The sequence below is a fragment of the Macrobrachium rosenbergii genome, chromosome 11, assembly GCF_040412425.1.
Source record: "Macrobrachium rosenbergii isolate ZJJX-2024 chromosome 11, ASM4041242v1, whole genome shotgun sequence".
NCBI classification, from domain to species: domain Eukaryota; kingdom Metazoa; phylum Arthropoda; class Malacostraca; order Decapoda; family Palaemonidae; genus Macrobrachium; species Macrobrachium rosenbergii.
In genome coordinates this window covers 41,379,636-41,398,857 of record NC_089751.1, presented here as the reverse complement: position 1 = coordinate 41,398,857, position 19,222 = coordinate 41,379,636, and the positions used below count along the sequence as shown (strand labels likewise).

Here is a 19,222-nt window from a genome sequence, read left to right as displayed (position 1 = left end):
TGTGGTTCATTGCCTTCCTTCACCTGCCTCACGTTTTTCCTGCTCTTTGTTTGACTAAGTGCTTTGGACATGCTGAGACATTTTATTATCCAAGCCTCTGTTTAGATTGTTGAAGTTTTATCTTTTACTGAAGTTTCACTCAGTACAATCACCTCTTCTTTGCACCATCGTAGAGAGGTCGAACCAGCTTGGTGTGTGTGTGTAGTGCCACCTTATACTCTCTTTGTGGCACTAGGTTGAAGTGTTTGTGGCACCAGTGGGATTGTAATTATAACAAGGAAGAGGTTTTGACTTGCGTGGTCAGGACCATTTCTAATGCTATAGGCAAATGTTCTCATGCTTATACTAACTGTTTTGAAGAAGTGAGAGCAGCTATGCTACTGTCTGTCTTCAAAGGTCACTCCTGCACAGGAGATGGCAGCTGTTTTGATTTCCCCTTTGGGTCACCTTCTAAGCTTGGCTATTTTTTTGAGGCAGTGGAGGAGGATATATTAGTACAAAATTGTACCTCTTTGGCATGTTTGGAAAGACGTAGGAACAGAAGCTTGGGTGTGGAGATAGTGAAGTAGAGTTATGATTCCTTTCGAGTTTTCCCTCCACTGGTTTGTCTTCTTTAATTGTTCCTTCATATTTTCTCCAGCAGAAGTTTCTTGTGTTTCAGTAGGAGGTTTTAATTAGAGAAGAATGCAATGGAGCAGGTATCAGTAATTCTCCAGGCTCTTACCTCAGACTTTTGTTTAGCGTCGTAAGGAATTGCAGAGTGGCACCCATTGTTGGACATATCGAGACTAAACTTTTTTGTGTCTGTACCTATTCTTCATGGTTTTTTCCAACATGGTTTTAGTGACTCTCCAAAAGAACGATTGGATGAGTCAGTGGTATGCAGGGTGCATTTTCCTCATACCAGTAGATTCTCAATTGCACAAGTTCCTGCAATGTGTATTTGCAAGGAAGGTATTCCTGTTCAAGGTGCATTGTTTTGGCTTGTGTACAGCACCTCAAGTATTCACAAGGAATTTGTTACCCATATGGGGATGGTTTTGTCTTTTAGGAGCAAGAATTCTTTTCTAGTAAGTTTACTGGTTTAAGTTGGCCAACTCTGTCAACAGTATTCTGAAGGCCAAGGATCTGTTGCTTTGTTAGGGTCAGTCTGTGCATTTTGATTTTCAGTAGAATTTCCTAACTCCTCCTCGTTCTCTGTCTGAAGATGAGGATAGACTCTTGCAGTTTGCAGGCTTTTCTGTCAGAAGATCAATAGGCTCTTCTTGCTTTATCTCGAAGAATTTAAGCTCTCAAAAGAAGCTTTCTATGTGGTAAAAGCTTCCTTTGTTAGGGCACATGGCCTCACTTGATAATTTGTCAGAATAATCTGGAAAAATTACAGTGTGGTCTCAGCATAAGTTTGTAACTTACAGCAAATGTTTATTAAACCACCTTAATCCAGGACCATCATTGTCACCGGGTTCTTTTGGAGGGATGCTGAAACTGTGGGTTAACAAGTTTATTCTTAAAACCTACATCCTGGTCTTGTTTTTTCCCCCTCTGTCTTATAACACAAAACAGTTATGACAAGTGTTGTGACACTAACTTCAATACACCATAGTATGGGGAATACTACACCCGGCAAACCTTACACAGAGACTTTAGGGTGGTGGAAAGACCATTGAAGATTCCTGGTAGGTTTATCCCTAAGAGCTTGAACTCTTGGTTATATGAAAAGTTTCTACAATGCAAACATTTGGTCAAAAACTAGGTCATAGGGGAAGGACTGCTTTTTTTGGGCAAAATGAATAACAGGGCATTGGTTCTCTTGTTCATTCTGCAGAAGGACAATATTTTTTGGGGGTTGCAGATTCAGGAATTACAAGTTCTGCCTATAGAGTGATTGTGGAATTGAAGTGCTCAAATGTGGACTTATTAGCATGAGGATGAACAGGAACAACCAGCTTTTTACTACTTTCAGGGCCCTCACGCTTTAGCAGTGGATGTGTTTCTTCAAGTTGGGCCCAGTTCAGATACATATACCTTCCCCTTTATCTACTGTAAGGAAAGTACTGTATTGAACAAATTTTGAGTACAAGAATTGCTCAATGACTCCCTTAGAGCCCTAGTAGCCTCAAGGGGAATGATTTCCGGACTTTCTAGCTCTCATGGAAGATCTCTACAGTATTATATTCTTCCGTTAAGGAAAAAAATAGACTTACACTACCGAATTCCATGTGATTCCACTAACTTCTTCATCCCACACTTAACCACTAGGAGATGCTCAACCATCTCCTCCCAGTAGGGGGGTTTTCAGAAGTATCCCGAATTCTAACCTTACTCTAATGGAAAACCAACCATGGCCTCATATCAGAAACAGTGATTTGTGCATTGCTGTGGGTGCTGATCTAGAGGAATTTTGAGTACCCGTAGCATGTAGACATCAACTTTCAACTTTATACTTTTGAGATTATAGTTCCATGATTTCCTTGTTATTGTATCATTGTATCATGGGTAATTGGATCTGTCTGAGGATGTTGAGATCAGTTGAGAATGAAGCCATAGCTTTCAGTATCAGTCTCTATGGAATTTAGACAGTTGTAAAATTTTATCTGCAGATTCTTTCAAGCCTTGGGAATAAGTTCCATTGAAGTTTTCACCATGAAACACTTTTTGTTAGCACCCTTGGCATTTAAGAGTAAGTTTATTGCCAGCACTCTCATGTAAGGCTGTGGTAAAGGGAATGCTGTTTTATCTTCTTGCCTTATAGCTGAGAATGTCATAACTAAGTTTTTTACAGAGATTTGGAAGAATTCCAAATCTTCGGTGGAGAAGGAAGAGGAAATACTTCTTTGTCTTGTTAGGGTAGTTACAATTCATTTACCGTATGCAGTCAACCCCCAACTATTTGTGACTTCACCTATTCACAGATTTTTCTGTGGAACTTATCCCTGAATTATTCACAAAAAAGTTGGTACTTAGCAGATTTTTTTGTTGAGAAATATTCACTAATTACTGTATTTTCATGACTAAATAAATTTTTTTATAAAAAAAATCATTTACTTATTTTCAGATAATTAATGTAAACAACAAATTATCAATAATTTTTTTTTTATGTATAATGAAATATTGAGGTACATACTTATCTTGTGAATTACCAATGTCTCCCTTATCTACTGAAATAAAGAAAATGGGACTGCTTCAGTATTGTATGAGAGAAAATGGATGTACTTGAATGTATAGGGGTATCCTAAATAGTTTTCACACTTAGCGGTACACCATATATTTTCAAGGGTAAAGTTGTAAAATGCCTTTGAAATGACATTAAAGTGTTTTAGATGATAGTTTATGGTATATTTGGAGTAGGATGATAGTTTAAGGTATACACTTGGTGTTTGAACTATTAAAACAGGCAGTTATGAGCATTTTTATAGGGAGTTCCGGTGTTCGCAGATTTTTGGTATTTGCGGGTGGGTGCAGTACACATCCCCCGCAAATACCAGAGGATGACTGTATACCCGTTGAACATGCGACCCCCCAAAATTTTCACCCTTAAAAAATTATTTTACCATGTATCTCATGTATCATGCAAGTTCCTTTTTTGAGGGACCAAATTACAATAGACTAACCTCTCTTCCTCCATCTCTTTATCTATCCCAGCTTCTAGTTAAATAAGTTAAAAAAAGTAAGAGAGAATGATAAAAGTATCACTAGTAATGTTATACTTGTTGCGTAAATGCATACAGACATAAACAACTGAATGAGTAAAGTTGTTTTGCTATGAAGAACCGAATCCGATATCAACAGCCGTTTTGCTTTACTTCCACCATCGTACGATAGTAAAAATTACTGTACAGTAGTTGTGTTACAAATAACGTTAAGTAGAATAGGACTGATATATTTTTGCATTATATCCCTATTTGCTGTGGAGAAAAGATTGGCAAGGAAATGCACTGCTAAATTTTAGCTGCAAGTTGTAGCCAAAGCCAAGAAAACAATGTTCAAGCTACTTAATGATTGTAAGTTATTGTGCATCGTTAACATGTTTGAAATTCCCGTAAACTTTGATATGCCATCAAACTCAACCGTAAATAAAATTGGAGAGAAAAGTATTTTAATTAAAACTAGTGGGCATGAAAGAACACATTCTACTGTTGTTTCATGCTGATAAAAGATAAATATGCAAAGCTCGTATTATGATGAAATTAAGTGAAAATAGCGAATGGAATCTTGATTTTTTTACACTAAAAACATGCCCCCAATGCTATCTATTAATGAAAAAAGGTAAATTTTGTTCACAATAAGATGTATTTGTCACATTTCAACTTGAAAATACTTTGTATAACGAAAAATAACCTTGTCGCAAATAGAAAGAGTGTCTAACTAGAAGCAAGAAAATCGCTCTGAATTGAGTTAAATATAGCAAAATAAACTTACCTCGTAATCTTCCTCAGCTGATTTCCAAACCAAAACATTGATCGTTATGTTTGTATTTTGTAGTACAATAGTAATGTGAGACTACATACAATATTATTGGATAGAGTGAAGTAAAGCATAACTTTTTAAAAGATCCATGGAAAAGATGCATATTTGTTATGTTCGCATTTTATAATATGATACTAATGTGTGAATATTACATATGCTAATTTTGTATCCTGTATGATGCAACCCCCTTAAAATTAGCTTCAAAATTAGGTCTTCAACAGTCGCATGATACACGAGCACAGTATATATGGTAGATAGGTTAAGCTTGGAAGAGGCAAAGTTAACCTTTTGTTATGTCGTTTCAGAACATTTCTATACCTTTAACCTTTATAATTTAAGAGGAACACTAACTTCATTTAGTTTTATGACAAATTTGTTGCTTTAGGTTGTGATTATTGTAGTGCAGAAGTGCAGTTTGGTTTTTGCCACTCGTTACCTTAAGTAAGAAGAATTGCATCTGAAAACAGTAAAGCCCTAGTCTACTACTAGTAGCGGGTCAAGTCTTCCTGAACCAAAGAAAGAGCAGTTTTGATATTTTGGGTTTTGATATTTTGGGGAGCTTGAAAGTAAATATATTTATAGGAGAATGTCTTTATGTCATAAAGGTACTTAATTTCAGTTGACTGTCAGTTTTGGGTCCCTCTGTGTCACTTCTATTTCGTATTGGCTGATTTGAAGCAGTTTTCTTGACAAGGCTGCTCTTTGCTGCACACATATGAGAGCTTTGCTCTCTGAGTGATATCCAACTTCTGGCGACATTAAGATCTAAAAAGGGTTCCAGGTAAGATTCCTGATCAGGTAAGAATGTTTTGGGTTTCATGCAAGAAACCTTTAGCTCGATTGGTTGTGCAGATTGTGTGTAGCTGCATTACCCACCATTCTCCTCTCAATGTGGGAATCGGGTATCTTTAACAGTAGTCAGGATTCATCCCAGATAATATGGGTTATCGAGGAGAATTTTGGTGAGCTAAAACATTTGAAACACACCTATTGGACTAGACAATCATGTAGATCACTCACTTCTTTTGTTGGGGTGCCAACTCACCTGTTGGCACGGAGATATAAGCTATCTTTAACAGTAGGCAAGTATCCAAATAATAAATCTTATTATGAAAATTTATATTTTTCCATGAAAAGTAACTTTAAACACAGCAGTAAAAAGGAAAATACTGCCAAGAGCTTCAGCACATGGAATAAAAAAGTAAAAAAAGATATTCCCTAATTATTACTGCTTCATAGTGGGCAAAACAAAAATAAAATATATATAATTGAAAGGAAATTTATTGTAGCTTGGCAGGCAGAAGAAATTGATGTCGATACTACTGTACTTTATTTTTGGTAATTTTTTCATGGCTAAATACGTATAGAAATTCTTTTTACAATTAACGTTAAATTTCCATTTGGCAAACTTCTTTTTTTTTTAGGGATTTTGAACACATGATAAATTACAAGTATTCATTTAAAAAATAACACCAAAATCAGTATTTCACTATGCATTGTAACTTTACAGACTACAGTCAAAGGAAACTATTGCTTAGCACATTTGCAGGTAACGAGTTTCTTGGTTCTGGGGCCGATATTAAGTGAGTCAAAGGGTTAATATAACTTTATATACGAATTAACCAAAGTGGAAAAGGAAAAGAAACAAACATTAGTACCTGTTGAACATATGCCAGTTTATTATGTGGACACCGTGACCATACAAGGACAAGATACAGGATACAGGAGGGGATGCTCATGCCTTCCTGAAACCATTTGAATGGCTGGTCCTTTATTGTAAAGCCTTGAGCTGAGTAGTACCAGAACACACATCTTACATGCCTGAATTATTGTGGACAGGGGGTTGTGATTCTGACTAGTGCTCGTGAGCCTGGTGTAGATGTAGAGGTAATTATGGATTTGTACAAGTAAGGTCCCAGCAAGGCATTGTGGGTCACTTACCCTCCAAACAGTTTGGCCTCTATGGTTCCTTTTGACCTTCGTTTTTATTATTTTCTTTACCAAGATACATTAGGTGACAAGATATAGTACAGAAAGGCAGAAGTGTGGAAAGAGGAGCACTTTACCCCAATTTGCAAAGGGCAAGCCTTTGACGTAACATCCTGGCACAACACCTGTGAATTGTTCCATGACAATAAGCCCAATAGCATACCGATGCAAATAGGTACCACCCAACCTTTCCGCTAATAAGTAAGGCTTGCAAGTAACATGTTTTGTGCACTTAAGTGACATAAATTTTACACCATCAGGTGAGGTGAACAAATAAAATCTGAAATACATAAAATTGAATATATATAATATATATATGTATATTATACATTTATCTACTAAACACTATATGAATACTAACATATTCAAAGTTAAAGTCTGTCAACAGAAAAACATCTGTTAAGTGGTTGGCACAAGTATTAAGGTGTCATGATTTAGCTTGAGGCTGGTCCAATGATAATGACATTTTGTATTTTGAAATACATTTGCACTGGGCTGCACATTCAGTCAGGAAACTGCTTCTCAGCAGTACATACAAACTTACTCTCATATTATGTAATGAAAATAAATGTGGTTCATCAATAAATATGACTGCATAACTCAGTCTTGTTTACCTATGGAACACTACAACCTTAAGAAATTTAAGACACCGTGTATGCACATCATAAAAATCTACCTAATCTTTGGTTCATCGAACAAGCCCAAATGCGAACAATGGGCACTCATCACATCTTGACTCACATCACTGCCTGAAAGAGTTCCAGTGCCCTACCCAATATGGGGAGAGTCAAAGACACTGCTGCCAAGTGTCAGGTTCACTCGGCAAATATCATCACAAACCACCTTCTTTACAGTTTTCATCACTGGGTGATGTACGGACATCTACCACACCGGAACAATTAACACTAAATATCACTGGTCACTCGGCAAAGAGGAGCGTGCCTAGGCCCCCTCTACCTGCAGAGGGGCAACCACAAGCAGCACATTGAAATGCAAACACAGTACACTGCTTTCACAGCACTGTATCTGGGAGGCAGTGAAGGCCTAAAATTAATGGGTAACAGTGTTTCTGGATTCTAGTACACACTCTGGACTTCAAGATATTCTTAGTGTTTGTTTTAATATTTTTTTATCTTCTGTTACTTCACTTCCGTGTCTTCTTCCATGGGTTCTTCCTCGTCATTTGGAGTTTCAGTGGCTGGACTTTTTGGTGCAGGTTCAGGACTCCTGTAAAAAAACAAAAACACACCATTTCAAATCTCTTACCATTGAAGGTGATCACTTGAAAAACATTAAGGAGTTAAACTAAAAACAATACATTCACTTGTAATTACAATAGTTTGATTTCCAGAGGTCTCACAGTTCATCTAATCCTATTAGTTTTAAAAATCATAAAAAAACCTTGTACAGTACTGTATTATTACTGGACCAAGACCATTATGAAGTCTGCAATAAAGGAGTGAAACTCCTTTTTTTTGAGTAAGTCTTGTCTTAACATAACATTAAGACATTTTTCCATGCCATTCCTACCCATTTGTTTTGTATGAACTTAAAAATCTCATTTTCTTGAATGTCCACAATGATGCAGAATGAAAGAATTGACAGAAAATACCCTTGGAATATTTTCTAAAATATAAATGCACACCAGCATTAGCTTTTACAGATACTATGGATAAAATATCCAAATACTTGGGGAATTTTTAAAATAAAAATTCAATATAAACAATACATACTGTGACTGTTGATTCTGAGGATCAACTTTCAATGAGGCCATTGCAGAAACAGTTTCCTGTTCTTCCTCTCGTCCCTGAGCTTCTAATGCTGACAATGCGATCATTCCACTCTGCCTTCTCACAACTGGCCAATGAATACTCTGTGGAATAAAATTTCATCTATAGATAGGGCCATTTGATAATACAGAAAAAATACAGGAGCTCAATCTTTAAGATAAGCATTCTTAGAATTATACACAGTTAAAAAGGACCTTATGACATCATAAACCATTTCTCACTACTGCTCTTAAACCATTTCTCACTAGCCCTTAGCACAGACTGGACCTAATGTTGTACAGTATTTTGTTTTTCTTTGCTCTCCACCAAAGACTACAATAATTGAAACCTTATTTTCAACATTCTCACTCAACCAGACATTCATGCAAATAAAAGAATTACTTCATATATTTACACAATCCAAACTTGTATTAAGAATCAACTAGTACTTGGTAATTCAACAGCCAGAGTCTGATATCCATCAAAATCCATGTCTTGAGGGTCTTGTAATTGATATAACTGTAATAAAAGGATTTTAATTATTCTGTCAACACCAGACCAGGCTAGAAAAGTAACTGACATTTATTTTGCAAGGATAAGGCAGCTTTTAAGTTTTTTTGGCTTGCCATAAAAATGCCTAGTGGGAAATTCAGTACTGTACCTAGCACAGAGATCTTTTGCTTATGACAAACTGCCTTAGTAAACCCCCTTGGCCTTAACCATATTTTTCATGATTTTTTGGATACGCATAAATATCTAGGTTAATATGAATTATGAAATTTAGGCTATCAACCTAGAACAGTGGGGGCACTTTGGTCATTCAGTGCTTAAGACAATCTTCACTTTGGCCACTCATTGCTAAAACAACAAAAAGAGTTGGAGTGGTTGGACAGCAAGTTAAAGAGAGCTAGAATATAAAGAAAATTCAAGTGCAAGGATCTAAAGGTAGAATGGAGAAAAACCCACGGTTGCAATAAGAATTAACAGTTATTGGTGGTGGATAGCAAGATGACAGAAAGGAGGCTGGAATGGATGTAAAGTAAAAGGCTAAAAAGTGGATACAGCTAGTGGCCAAAGAAATGCTGCAAACACTCTTTTAATAATGCTTAAACTGCACACTTGAGGTATAGTGACAGCACATTTCTCTATGGTAAATAGATACAATTAAACTTTGATTAATGTACACCTCAATTAACAGACAGTTCTGTGAAAGGACAAGTTGTCTGAGGAAATATCTGCTCCATTAATGAATGTTAGCTTGGTTAAAGGACAGACATAGACGACCAGCTACAATGTATGGGATGAACACATCACTTGCAGTTCCCAGCTACAACAAAGGAACGGTTACAGTCTTCATGTGGGTCTCACTCAGTGTACATCTCTGGCAAACTCTGAGCATGTTTTTCATATTTGGGTAACAAGTACAGAAATTTACTGTGTACAGTATGTACAAAAGTCATCATGGCTCCTGTCCTAAGAAGCCTAGATGCCAGCAAGGCTGAACCTGTTGTATAGGATATTGTGTCCCTGGGCAAGTCCTTTGGCTAGGAGGTCAGTGATAATGTTATTGAGTTGGTGGAGGAACACAAAGCAATGCTCACTACGAAAAAACCCCAAGACTTTTAGAGGGGGGGGCAGCAACAGACTACTGTACTGCTAATGAACTGTCTTAAGGTGAGGAGGAGGCAAGAAAGGATGTTCCTACTTCATTCATAAAAGTGGTGTGTGAAAAATGGAGGGAATTACAGCAATACCTCGATCTTATGTGATTCGAGTTGTGCGAGTTCACAGACACGAGAACTTTTCATTGGAACCTAACTAATTTGCAAAATCCTCGAGAAACCCTGCAGAAGTGTTTACGTTTAATTTTTGAAGCCATTTATAACTTTTCATGTTTTAAGCGTAAAATCTGTATGAAAAATGTATTACTTTTTTATTTTTGTACATGCATAAATATGATATAAAGGTAATTACAGCATGTACTGTACAGTTAGTGTACTTTACAAAATTTTATACCCATTTGCAAAGCTAGTGTACTTTTCAAGATGTGATACCCATTCACAAAATTATTGCACTCTCCAAAGATGATAACTCTGCAGAAAGTGTTTTAGTTTTTGAAGTACTTTTATAAGTTTACATGCTTTTAAGTGTAAAATTGGTATTGAAAATTTGTATTATTTATATTTTTGTACATATGATTATAAAGGCAGTCCAGTTACGTACTGTATTTTGCCCATTCGCAAAGTCTTTGATGACCTCGAGATAAGGTTGTTCAGTCGCGCTGGTTTGATAAAATGAATTCGTTAACTTACTAAAACACATCAGAGACATCACTGAGTTGTATTGGTGTTGTACTGTGAAAATTACTTTGTTACCCTTGGAAATAAGTGCTGGTGCAATCTGTATTTTAATATGTAATTACAGCTTGTACAGTTAGTGTACTTTTACAAGATGTGATACCCATTCACAAAATTACTGCACTTTTCAAAGATGTGATACCAATACAGAACGTGTTTGTTTAATTTTTGAAGTATTTTATAAGTTTCCATGCTTTTAAGTGTAATATCGGTATGGAAAATTTGTATTACAGTCCAATATTTTTAATGCCCTGTAGGGGGATAGTGCTGTCAGTGCACTTCACGGGTGGACTGTAGGCATTACCAAGGCTTTTTTGCAGCATCCCTTCGGCCCCTAACTGCAACCCCTTTCATTTCTTTTACTGTACCTCCATTCATATTATCTTTCTTCCATCTTGCTATCCACCCTCTCCTAACAATTATTTCATAAGTGCAACTGCAAGGTTTTCCTCCTGTTACACCTTTCAAACCCACCTGCCCTTAACTTCCCTTTCCAACGCTGAATGACCTCATAGGTTCCACTGCTTGGCCTTTGGCCTAAACTCTATATTCCATTATATTCCATTCCAATATTTTTAATGCGCATATATATTTCTCTCTCTCTCTCTTGTTCACAGTTAGTGCTCACACATATTTTTACAACTTATTATTTCTCTGTACGTCTGTACATGTACAGTACATAATTTTGAAATGAGTGAATTTTACCTTTACCCTCTACGAATATTACATACGGTTTTCTGTATTTTATTGAAATGTGTACCTTCTTATGACTTTGATCTATGAAGTTTACCTAGTGAGGCAAAGAAAATATCTTTTACTCTGTTAGTGAAAAAGAAAATGGCGTCCCATTAATTAGAGGTAACATTAGTATACCTATGTACCTACTGTAAATGTGCTAGTGTGGCAAATACAGTATACATTACGATACTGTTCTCTATTTTTACATCAACCATTTACTTCTTTTTTTAAGGGTATTGTATTAAGCTAAGCTTTAACTGATTAATGTACAGTATTAAGCTAAGTTTTAAATGAAATTAGAGTAACTTTAATTTCATTTAAAAGTTAACTTAATACTTTGGGAGCATGAAGAGGGCCATATTTTGTGTTTAAACTCCAGAAATAACATTGTATTAGCATTTTTAGTTACAGTACCAAACATACGCGAATCCTCGCCTGTAAGGGGTTCTGGAACCTAACCTCGCATAAGTTTGAGGTATTACTGTTCAGTTTCCTTGAAAATATCACTGACCCTGTTATAAACCTACCGAATGACACTGCTATGTCTTGTTTTAGCAACATTTTAAATTGCAGACAAAAACAAAGATTATTGGACAGCTTTCTTTTTATAAAGAAATGCACTGTCTCAAGAAAGCAGTAGAAACTGACAGAGAAATGGAACAAACCTAGAAGCACAGTTGCCTGTTGTTTTTCTGGAATGGAACTCCCCTTAATATTTGCCCCTCTTCACCTTCCATATAGGCCATCAGCTTCCCCAGTTACAGGTAAAGTGAGAAAAATTTTGCATTTATTTCAGTAATGCAGTTATATGACTAATTATGCATGGGCCCCTATTATGAGAGTAAGAGTCAACCTTCACATGTAAAGGCCCATTAAAGGTGAGGAAGAACACACCCCTTTTCTTCTTTGTTTAATTCAATCCTTAATGTGATTACAATGTCATTTTTATGCTGTAGTATGTTTCAAATTGGCCTATGTATGTCCACATATGTCCCATCTCTGACAGCAAGGACTGCTGTTCATTCTCATAGGCCTACCTCCAAGAGTTGCCTTGCTTACCAGTTCTAGCCCGAGACCTTGGTTGCTTTCTCTCTTTCAAGAGTCTATAGCCAAAAGTGTCTGACACTCTTGCTCAGCCTTTACCAAAACTGGCTTCTATTCTGATGGGAGTTCCCCATGATCATTCTCTCCCATATAGCGACTTTACAACAGACTACAGACAACACCATTTACAGTAAGCACTTGAATTATGACTAGGTTGCAACCCTGATAACCCACTTTAGTCGGAATTATGAGTTCTGGAATGGCATATAAAGTATTAGGTAATTTATTTATGAAGTATATTACCTTTTATGTTATATTTGGAAATTAATTTTTACATAATTCTCAAATTTATACAGTACAGTATTAGGATAAAGATTATCCTCAAAAAAAGTAAATAATTTGGTAAGTCATGCTTCTATACATGAGACAACTGATACATTTAATTGTTAGAACTAAGAGTTCACATTAAATGTTGTATGATAAAATAACCTTTTAAAACATCAGAATGCATTAACAATGTACCATAAATATAAATAAAAACCCCATAGCTTATTAAGTCTCGAAGGCATCATTTTGTTTATATCTGATCAGCTTGTGTAACCATATGAGATTTGTTGTAATGGAGTTTTGAAAGAATAATAAAACTGCTTTGGTACATCCTTAATTCATTTATAACTCTGCAATATACAGAATTTACATGACATTGTTCATTTTGGCATCATAATGGCTAATTGGTTTTGTACATTAACATATGTGTTCATATGCTAGCCTCAAAACAAAGCTTAATGTTTTATAGCTATATCCATAAGTTTAAGCCTGAGGGTGGCCCCTCTGTGAAAGTGACAACCATGGTTCTATTGGGTAATACCATGACATCCCAGTGAGGACACCTAGAGCTACCTTACTCTTGAAGACCTGTAGTTTTCTTGAAACTACAGATTATTTTTTCATACAAAATGTGAACTCAATTTTTACAAATTAAGTGTATCAGCTGTCTCTTGTAGAAGCATGACACTTGCCAAAATATTTACATATTTTGAGAATATATTTATCAAATTTGTTTCACCACTATTTCATTAACTGCTAAAAATATATGTTCACAGTATCTAATTTGCTGTTGCAAATTAGATACTGTGGACTTATCCATAGCTGGAGGAATAAGGAAGAGTTGGGAAAGTTTTCCTTTCCTTCCAGAAGGAAAAAAGGTTGGGACAGTGGTGTGGGTTGAGGAAAGTTGGTATTTTCTCAATCCAAGAACCTGAAGGCCTAACTGCAACTGAAGGTATGGCTATAGATCACTTCATCCCACTAAGGGTTGATATTATATCAGGTGGTGGAATAGAAAACACAACACTCTCCCTCCTCTTTCCACCTCTGACCCCATTGCCTCTGAATGGGGTACTGTGGAGTCTAACATCAATCTTACAGTATATCTACCCTCCCTTTCCTTAAGGAATGAATGAAAGAAAGTGTTCGACAGCAAAAATGAGGAGGAAAGGGAAATCTGATTCCTTCCTGCCATTGGTTCATGTCTGACTTGCCTTCGTGCAGAAACCAACAGGCTATGATTGTTGTTTCTGTTATGGAAGGAGTTGTGATTGATAACACTAGGGCATCCTGCACAGTTGTAAGGAAGCTGCCTGCCTGATTTCCTGGGTAACAGAATCTGTTCAATATGGTTCACAACAGAATGGCACTGGATGAGATCATTAGGCTCAATGAGAGGCCATGATCCATGTAGCAAGACTGCTGCAGGGGTACTGAAAAGAAGTAAGAACCTCCAAGTACAAGCTCCTTAGGGTAAGAGTTGGATTTTCTATGAAGTGGCTGGCGCATCAACAGCTATGAGTTTTTCATCCATAGTGAGCTTTCATGAATCGCAAAGTCATTATCAATCGCTCAAAAACAATTACGGTCAACATGTAGCCTGTCAAAACCATGGTAGAAAATCCATATACTTACGTCCAAAAGGTCAAAACCGAACTAACTGAAGCAAAACCTGTTTGCATGCATAGCACATGCAAGTCCTAGGCAATGGAATAGAATGTCTCAGGTGTGTAAAATCATAAAGAACCCCTTACTTGTTTGCAATCAAATAAGAAGATAGGAAAGAATGGGAATGTGTACCAGTCTGAATACTGGTGAGCCTTAAAGTAAGAGCCTTTCCTAAAGAAAGTTTTATTCATCTATTGTTGTAAGATGAATCACAAATGAAGCTGTTAGTGCATTCAGCCACAGACCTAACCATGACAAAGCTTGAATGACAGTCACAGCCGCTCCAAAGCACTGAAGGCTAGGCCTTCTCGTCAAAGTCTTATGAGGAGAAGATTATTAGTCAGTCAATCAACTGGTGACTAACTGGAAAGGAGCAGGGCTGTAAGTGATCTAGAATACAGTATAATATCTCTCCAGGCTTCAGTGCAGCGTGCGCGTGCAAGGTTGGGGGAGAAGGAGTTTGCTTGATCTACTGGAGGCAGAGGAACTACCAGGTCTGCAAACCAAGTTGTTCTCCTCCTCCAAGGTAATCTTAGCCATGGATGTGCCTTTTAACAAGGCCAAACAGGGCTTTGGAAGGGAAGGACCTTCAAGGGGCACAAAGTCTCCTAAGGTATGAGTTGCTTATTCTTCAACCATGAACCAGAGTCTCTACTCCTTGTCCTTCCTTAGATAAACCAGTCAACTATCTTATTGGGGGAACAAAGTCATTTCTTGAGCTGCTGCTACTTCTAACCTTGGGATCTGAAGAGACTGGCACAGCAAAAGGGAAAAAGAATAAAACTGAGTGCTGGCCACTTGGCTTTCCTCCCTTGCATGTGAAGAACCATAAGCATGAGAGGTGGAAGGGAGTGGAGCTCTCTCTTACGTTAAAACCCCAATAGGTGCCTTCAGTGCACCACACACGGTGCACTATAGGCATTACTAAAGGTTCTTGGCAGCATCCTTTTGGCCCTAGCTTTAACCCCTTTCATTCCTTTTCTCTATCTCCACATTTGTATTCTTTCTTCCATTTTAATTTCAACCCACTCCTAAACAATTGTTTCATACTGCAAATGCGAGGTTTTCTTCATGTTACATCTTTAAGACTTTCTTTAATCTCAATTTCTCTTTCAGAGCTGAATGACCTCGTAGGTCCAAGCACTTAGCCTTTGGCCTAAATTTTAATTCAAATTCCAATTCCACGTAAGAATGCTCTGGACAGTGAGGAGAAGTCAATGAATCCGGGAAACTGGGTCAACTCGATCAGCCCACAAAGGGGTGCTTGTAGGGGAGGATGCATGACCTTTAGTCAGGAACCTCTTGTACACTACAATTATGGTGTGCACCTCCATTCCTCAGTGACTTCCTTGAGGAACAAGACTAAAACTCAAGTAAGCAATGCTTGCTATGCTCACTAGAGACTTAAGAGGAAGACTTGGACTTCCTATAAGAATGCTTTGTTTTCCCCTTCCTCCTCCTCTGTCTGCAAGAGGGATGAGTCTTGAGAAGAGGGAGAGGATGACAAAGAAATAGATGGAGTTTGATGACAAAGATGATGATGATGATGAAGAGGCAGAATGCCTAGGCCTTTTCCTTTTCTCAGGTACTACGCTTGCTGTCCACTGACCAGAGCTTGTATAAGAGAGCACTAATGAAGTTGGTTCATTGAGAGGAAGGTCAGCAAGGACCACCTCAAGCTACTTCTCATGTTTCCTGAAAGTAGTCAGAGAGGCAATGTATTACACAAACTTGCTATGATAACAGGAACCACTACCACATAAGATATGGGAAACAAGGCTTTCTTGTATTTCACTGCCATATCATCTATAAAAGCAGAAAGGGTGGGCTACTTGAAACTGGGCTAAATCTTCTCAAGAATGAAGAAATCTCAAGAGACTTGACCAACTGTCACTATTACCAGAGGGTGGAGATACTGATGTGTGGCAACATCCACCCCAGACAAATTGATACCTTTAGGAGACAGTGACAAAACTCCTTTGGTGGGAGAGAGCTAACCCTCAATGAGAGAAGCATTCATTGGAATTTGCTGAAGGAACAGGAGGAGTCCCCAGCAGAATGTGATAAGTGTCACCTGTGGAGCAAAACACCCCCATGATGACAATGGTGAATGCATTAGCCTTCCATTCCTCTTGCCAAACCTTTCCCACTGAGGAGAAGCACAATCCACATATTCCTCATCTTGAGGAATTTGGGAAGTCCAGACATAGGCCTTACCTTGGCCACATGATAGTCTTCAACTCTCATTAATGTTGCTTGTGTTTCTTCTCCATCTGAGAAAAAACACAGTGACCCAAAACCAAACAAAAATTACAAAAAGAAAAGTTAGTTATAAATGATTTGTTTAACCAGACCTCTGAACTCTTTTAGGGTTCTTCTCGGGCTGGGAACACAAAAAGAAAAAAGTACTATATAAAACAAAAAGACAAAGGGATGTTAAACTCAGCTACATTCATCAAAGGGATGATTGACATCATCAGCAAACAATGTCACACAGAACAGTCAAAAGACGAAAGTGGAAGAGCATCTGTGAGGAGGATGTGAGGTTCCCCCACTCACTCATAAGGCTCTCATTTAACTACATTCATTCAACCATTCTGTTCTGCGAGCGACAGATATCCTCTACTTTTAACCCTTACAGGCTGGCTGAATATACATTAACACAACATCCCAAGACCAGGCAAACTTTAAGGTCGGTCAATTAAAAAAAATTAAAAAATCATTGAAGAGGAAGTTATGCATGCTAATGCATATGATATAAATTTTTTTAAAAATTTTCTGTACCTTCCAAGGGAAATTGAAAGTGAACATTTCAACCCTGTGTTGGGGCCTCTTGTTTTCCAAGAAACTCATAAAAATATGCGAATTTTAGCAAGTTATACATGACCTTTCTAATACTTTTTAAATTTTATTTTGTAAAAATACAATTACAGCTCACATAATATCACAACAAATAAGAACTAAATTCAGCAGCAATCCCCGAGTATATTTATGGTGAAATATTTACAAGATATACTGGGATGGGGAGATGTTGTACCTTTTATTGAGTTATAAATGTTCTTTCTAATATTTTTTTGTACTTTGCAAAACTACAATTACAGCTAACATACTATCATAAAAGATAAGAACTAAAATCAACAGCAATCTCTCAGTATTTTTATAAGCAAATATATACAATATGTACTGGGATGGGGAGATGAGTGATCTCCCTTGTAAACTCTGAACTGAGGTGTTAGTGTTGAGAAAGGTCATTTATGGCCCGTTTAAGTGACATGAATGTTTTCATGCAAAATTCAATCAAATATTATAGCACAAAATAACACAGGTACTCATATGAGCTGAACCGGAGAGTGCCATACGCAATTACTGGGCATCACAAGACCCCTGCTGTCCATTAAGGCTTGAAAGGCAATAGTTTCTATTCCCACCTACTTTTCTTGTACTACTTTTGTTTCTGGCTCCAGACTTAACTAAGCCTTACTACAGTGTCACAAAATTAAATTATTTGTGACTATACAAAATTATTAAATAAAGAACTTCAACAAAACTGATGTCCTAAAAACAATGTACTGATGCTCTCTCCTAGAGCATACAGTGATACACTACAATACAGTATTTTTACAAGTCCTTTATTGCATATACAAATGTAATGCAATTGTTTTTGAAGAAAAAATCTAATAATAATGACTGTAAATGTTGGCAAAAGCTAACATAGGTATGGAATAGGGCCTATATGTAGCTAAAGTCTGAAAGCATATTGCATATACTTATTTTATATTTTCTACAATCTCTTTTGAATATGCTGAACAATGGTTTGCACTTATTTGAGCTGCTGATGTTATGTAAGCAGGCCTAGGCTACAAAATGATTTAGGCTATTGTAACTACAGTCATGATACCAATCACACAAATGGATGTTACTGAAATTTCCATGGTTTGCAATAAATTTTCAAATGATGAATGTAAACAATATGCTTCGTGGTAGGTTTTACAAGGTTTTCCCATACCTACCTACATGCTATGTTTTTTACTATAATTTAATGTCATGTATGGTACTATGTATTATTTTTACATCATGTTCTGTATGGTATTAGTTAAAAAATGCTGAACAATAATTCAGAAAGATTAATAACACTGCCACTGATATGTCAAGCATAGGCTTTTTATAAACAATGTGGCTTCATTTCTCAAGCACATTTAAGTATTATTTCACATACGCAAATCCACTTAACGTCCTGCTCTCACGATGCACGAAAAATATTTCAGACATTTAAGTGGCGCATACCTTTAGTATGAAACCATACGATACAGCAGTCTAATACAAGACAACAAAACTAATCAGATATCTTTTCTGTTTCAAGGCAATGACAGCAAGAGGAACAGTCACAGTGAGTTTTGTTGCTGCCAATTCATTCAGCTAAGTTCACATAATTTCAGCACTATTCTTGGCATGCACTTCTCCCTGATGTACATTGTATGTGCACAAAACAGGTGGACAATGAATTCTTTAAAATTGCTGTAATTGTAAAAGGTCACAATTAAGTGTGGAATAGATGTAATACAAAAAAAAAAGTCACCATCATCAAGAAACATTCTTATGTATGATTTTGTCCTCTAGGGGCTTAGATAATAATTTCTCTCCACTCTTTTTTGAACTGTGCACATTTCTGCTGATATCCAGTCAAGTCTAGGTCTTTATCTACTATATTATTTTTCCATAATTTCCTGGAACTTCCTATAGGTTTCCAACCTGCTAATACCATAAATAACTATTGCTTTTCTGACTAACATTTACTCATCTCATCACAAGACCAAACCATTTCAGTCTTTGATATCTCTTGTTTTTTTTCTAGCTGCTTAATAC

The 19,222-nt window shown here is 36.8% G+C and overlaps 1 protein-coding gene and 1 long non-coding RNA gene across 27 annotated transcripts in view; one reads left to right on the top strand and one right to left on the bottom strand.

The window, feature by feature from the left end:
• The window catches only part of LOC136843362 (uncharacterized), a 54,006-nt gene that overhangs the window by 19,727 nt on the left and 15,057 nt on the right, over positions 1 to 19,222 (top strand). The window lies entirely within an intron of this gene.
• The window catches only part of HDAC4 (histone deacetylase 4), a 441,670-nt gene continuing 428,566 nt past the window's right edge, over positions 6,119 to 19,222 (bottom strand). For 20 of the 26 annotated variants that reach the window (XM_067111678.1, XM_067111665.1, XM_067111668.1 and 17 more), the window contains 2 exons: positions 8,190 to 8,329; positions 7,523 to 7,683 (listed from right to left, as the gene is read on the bottom strand). In XM_067111678.1, coding sequence (XP_066967779.1) covers positions 7,596 to 7,683; positions 8,190 to 8,329 — 228 coding nt within the window. In that variant the 3' untranslated portion in view covers positions 7,523 to 7,595. Of the gene's footprint in view, positions 7,684 to 8,189; positions 8,330 to 19,222 lie in introns of all 26 variants that reach the window. The other 6 variants (XM_067111667.1, XM_067111685.1, XM_067111686.1 and 3 more) reach the window with 3 other exon arrangements.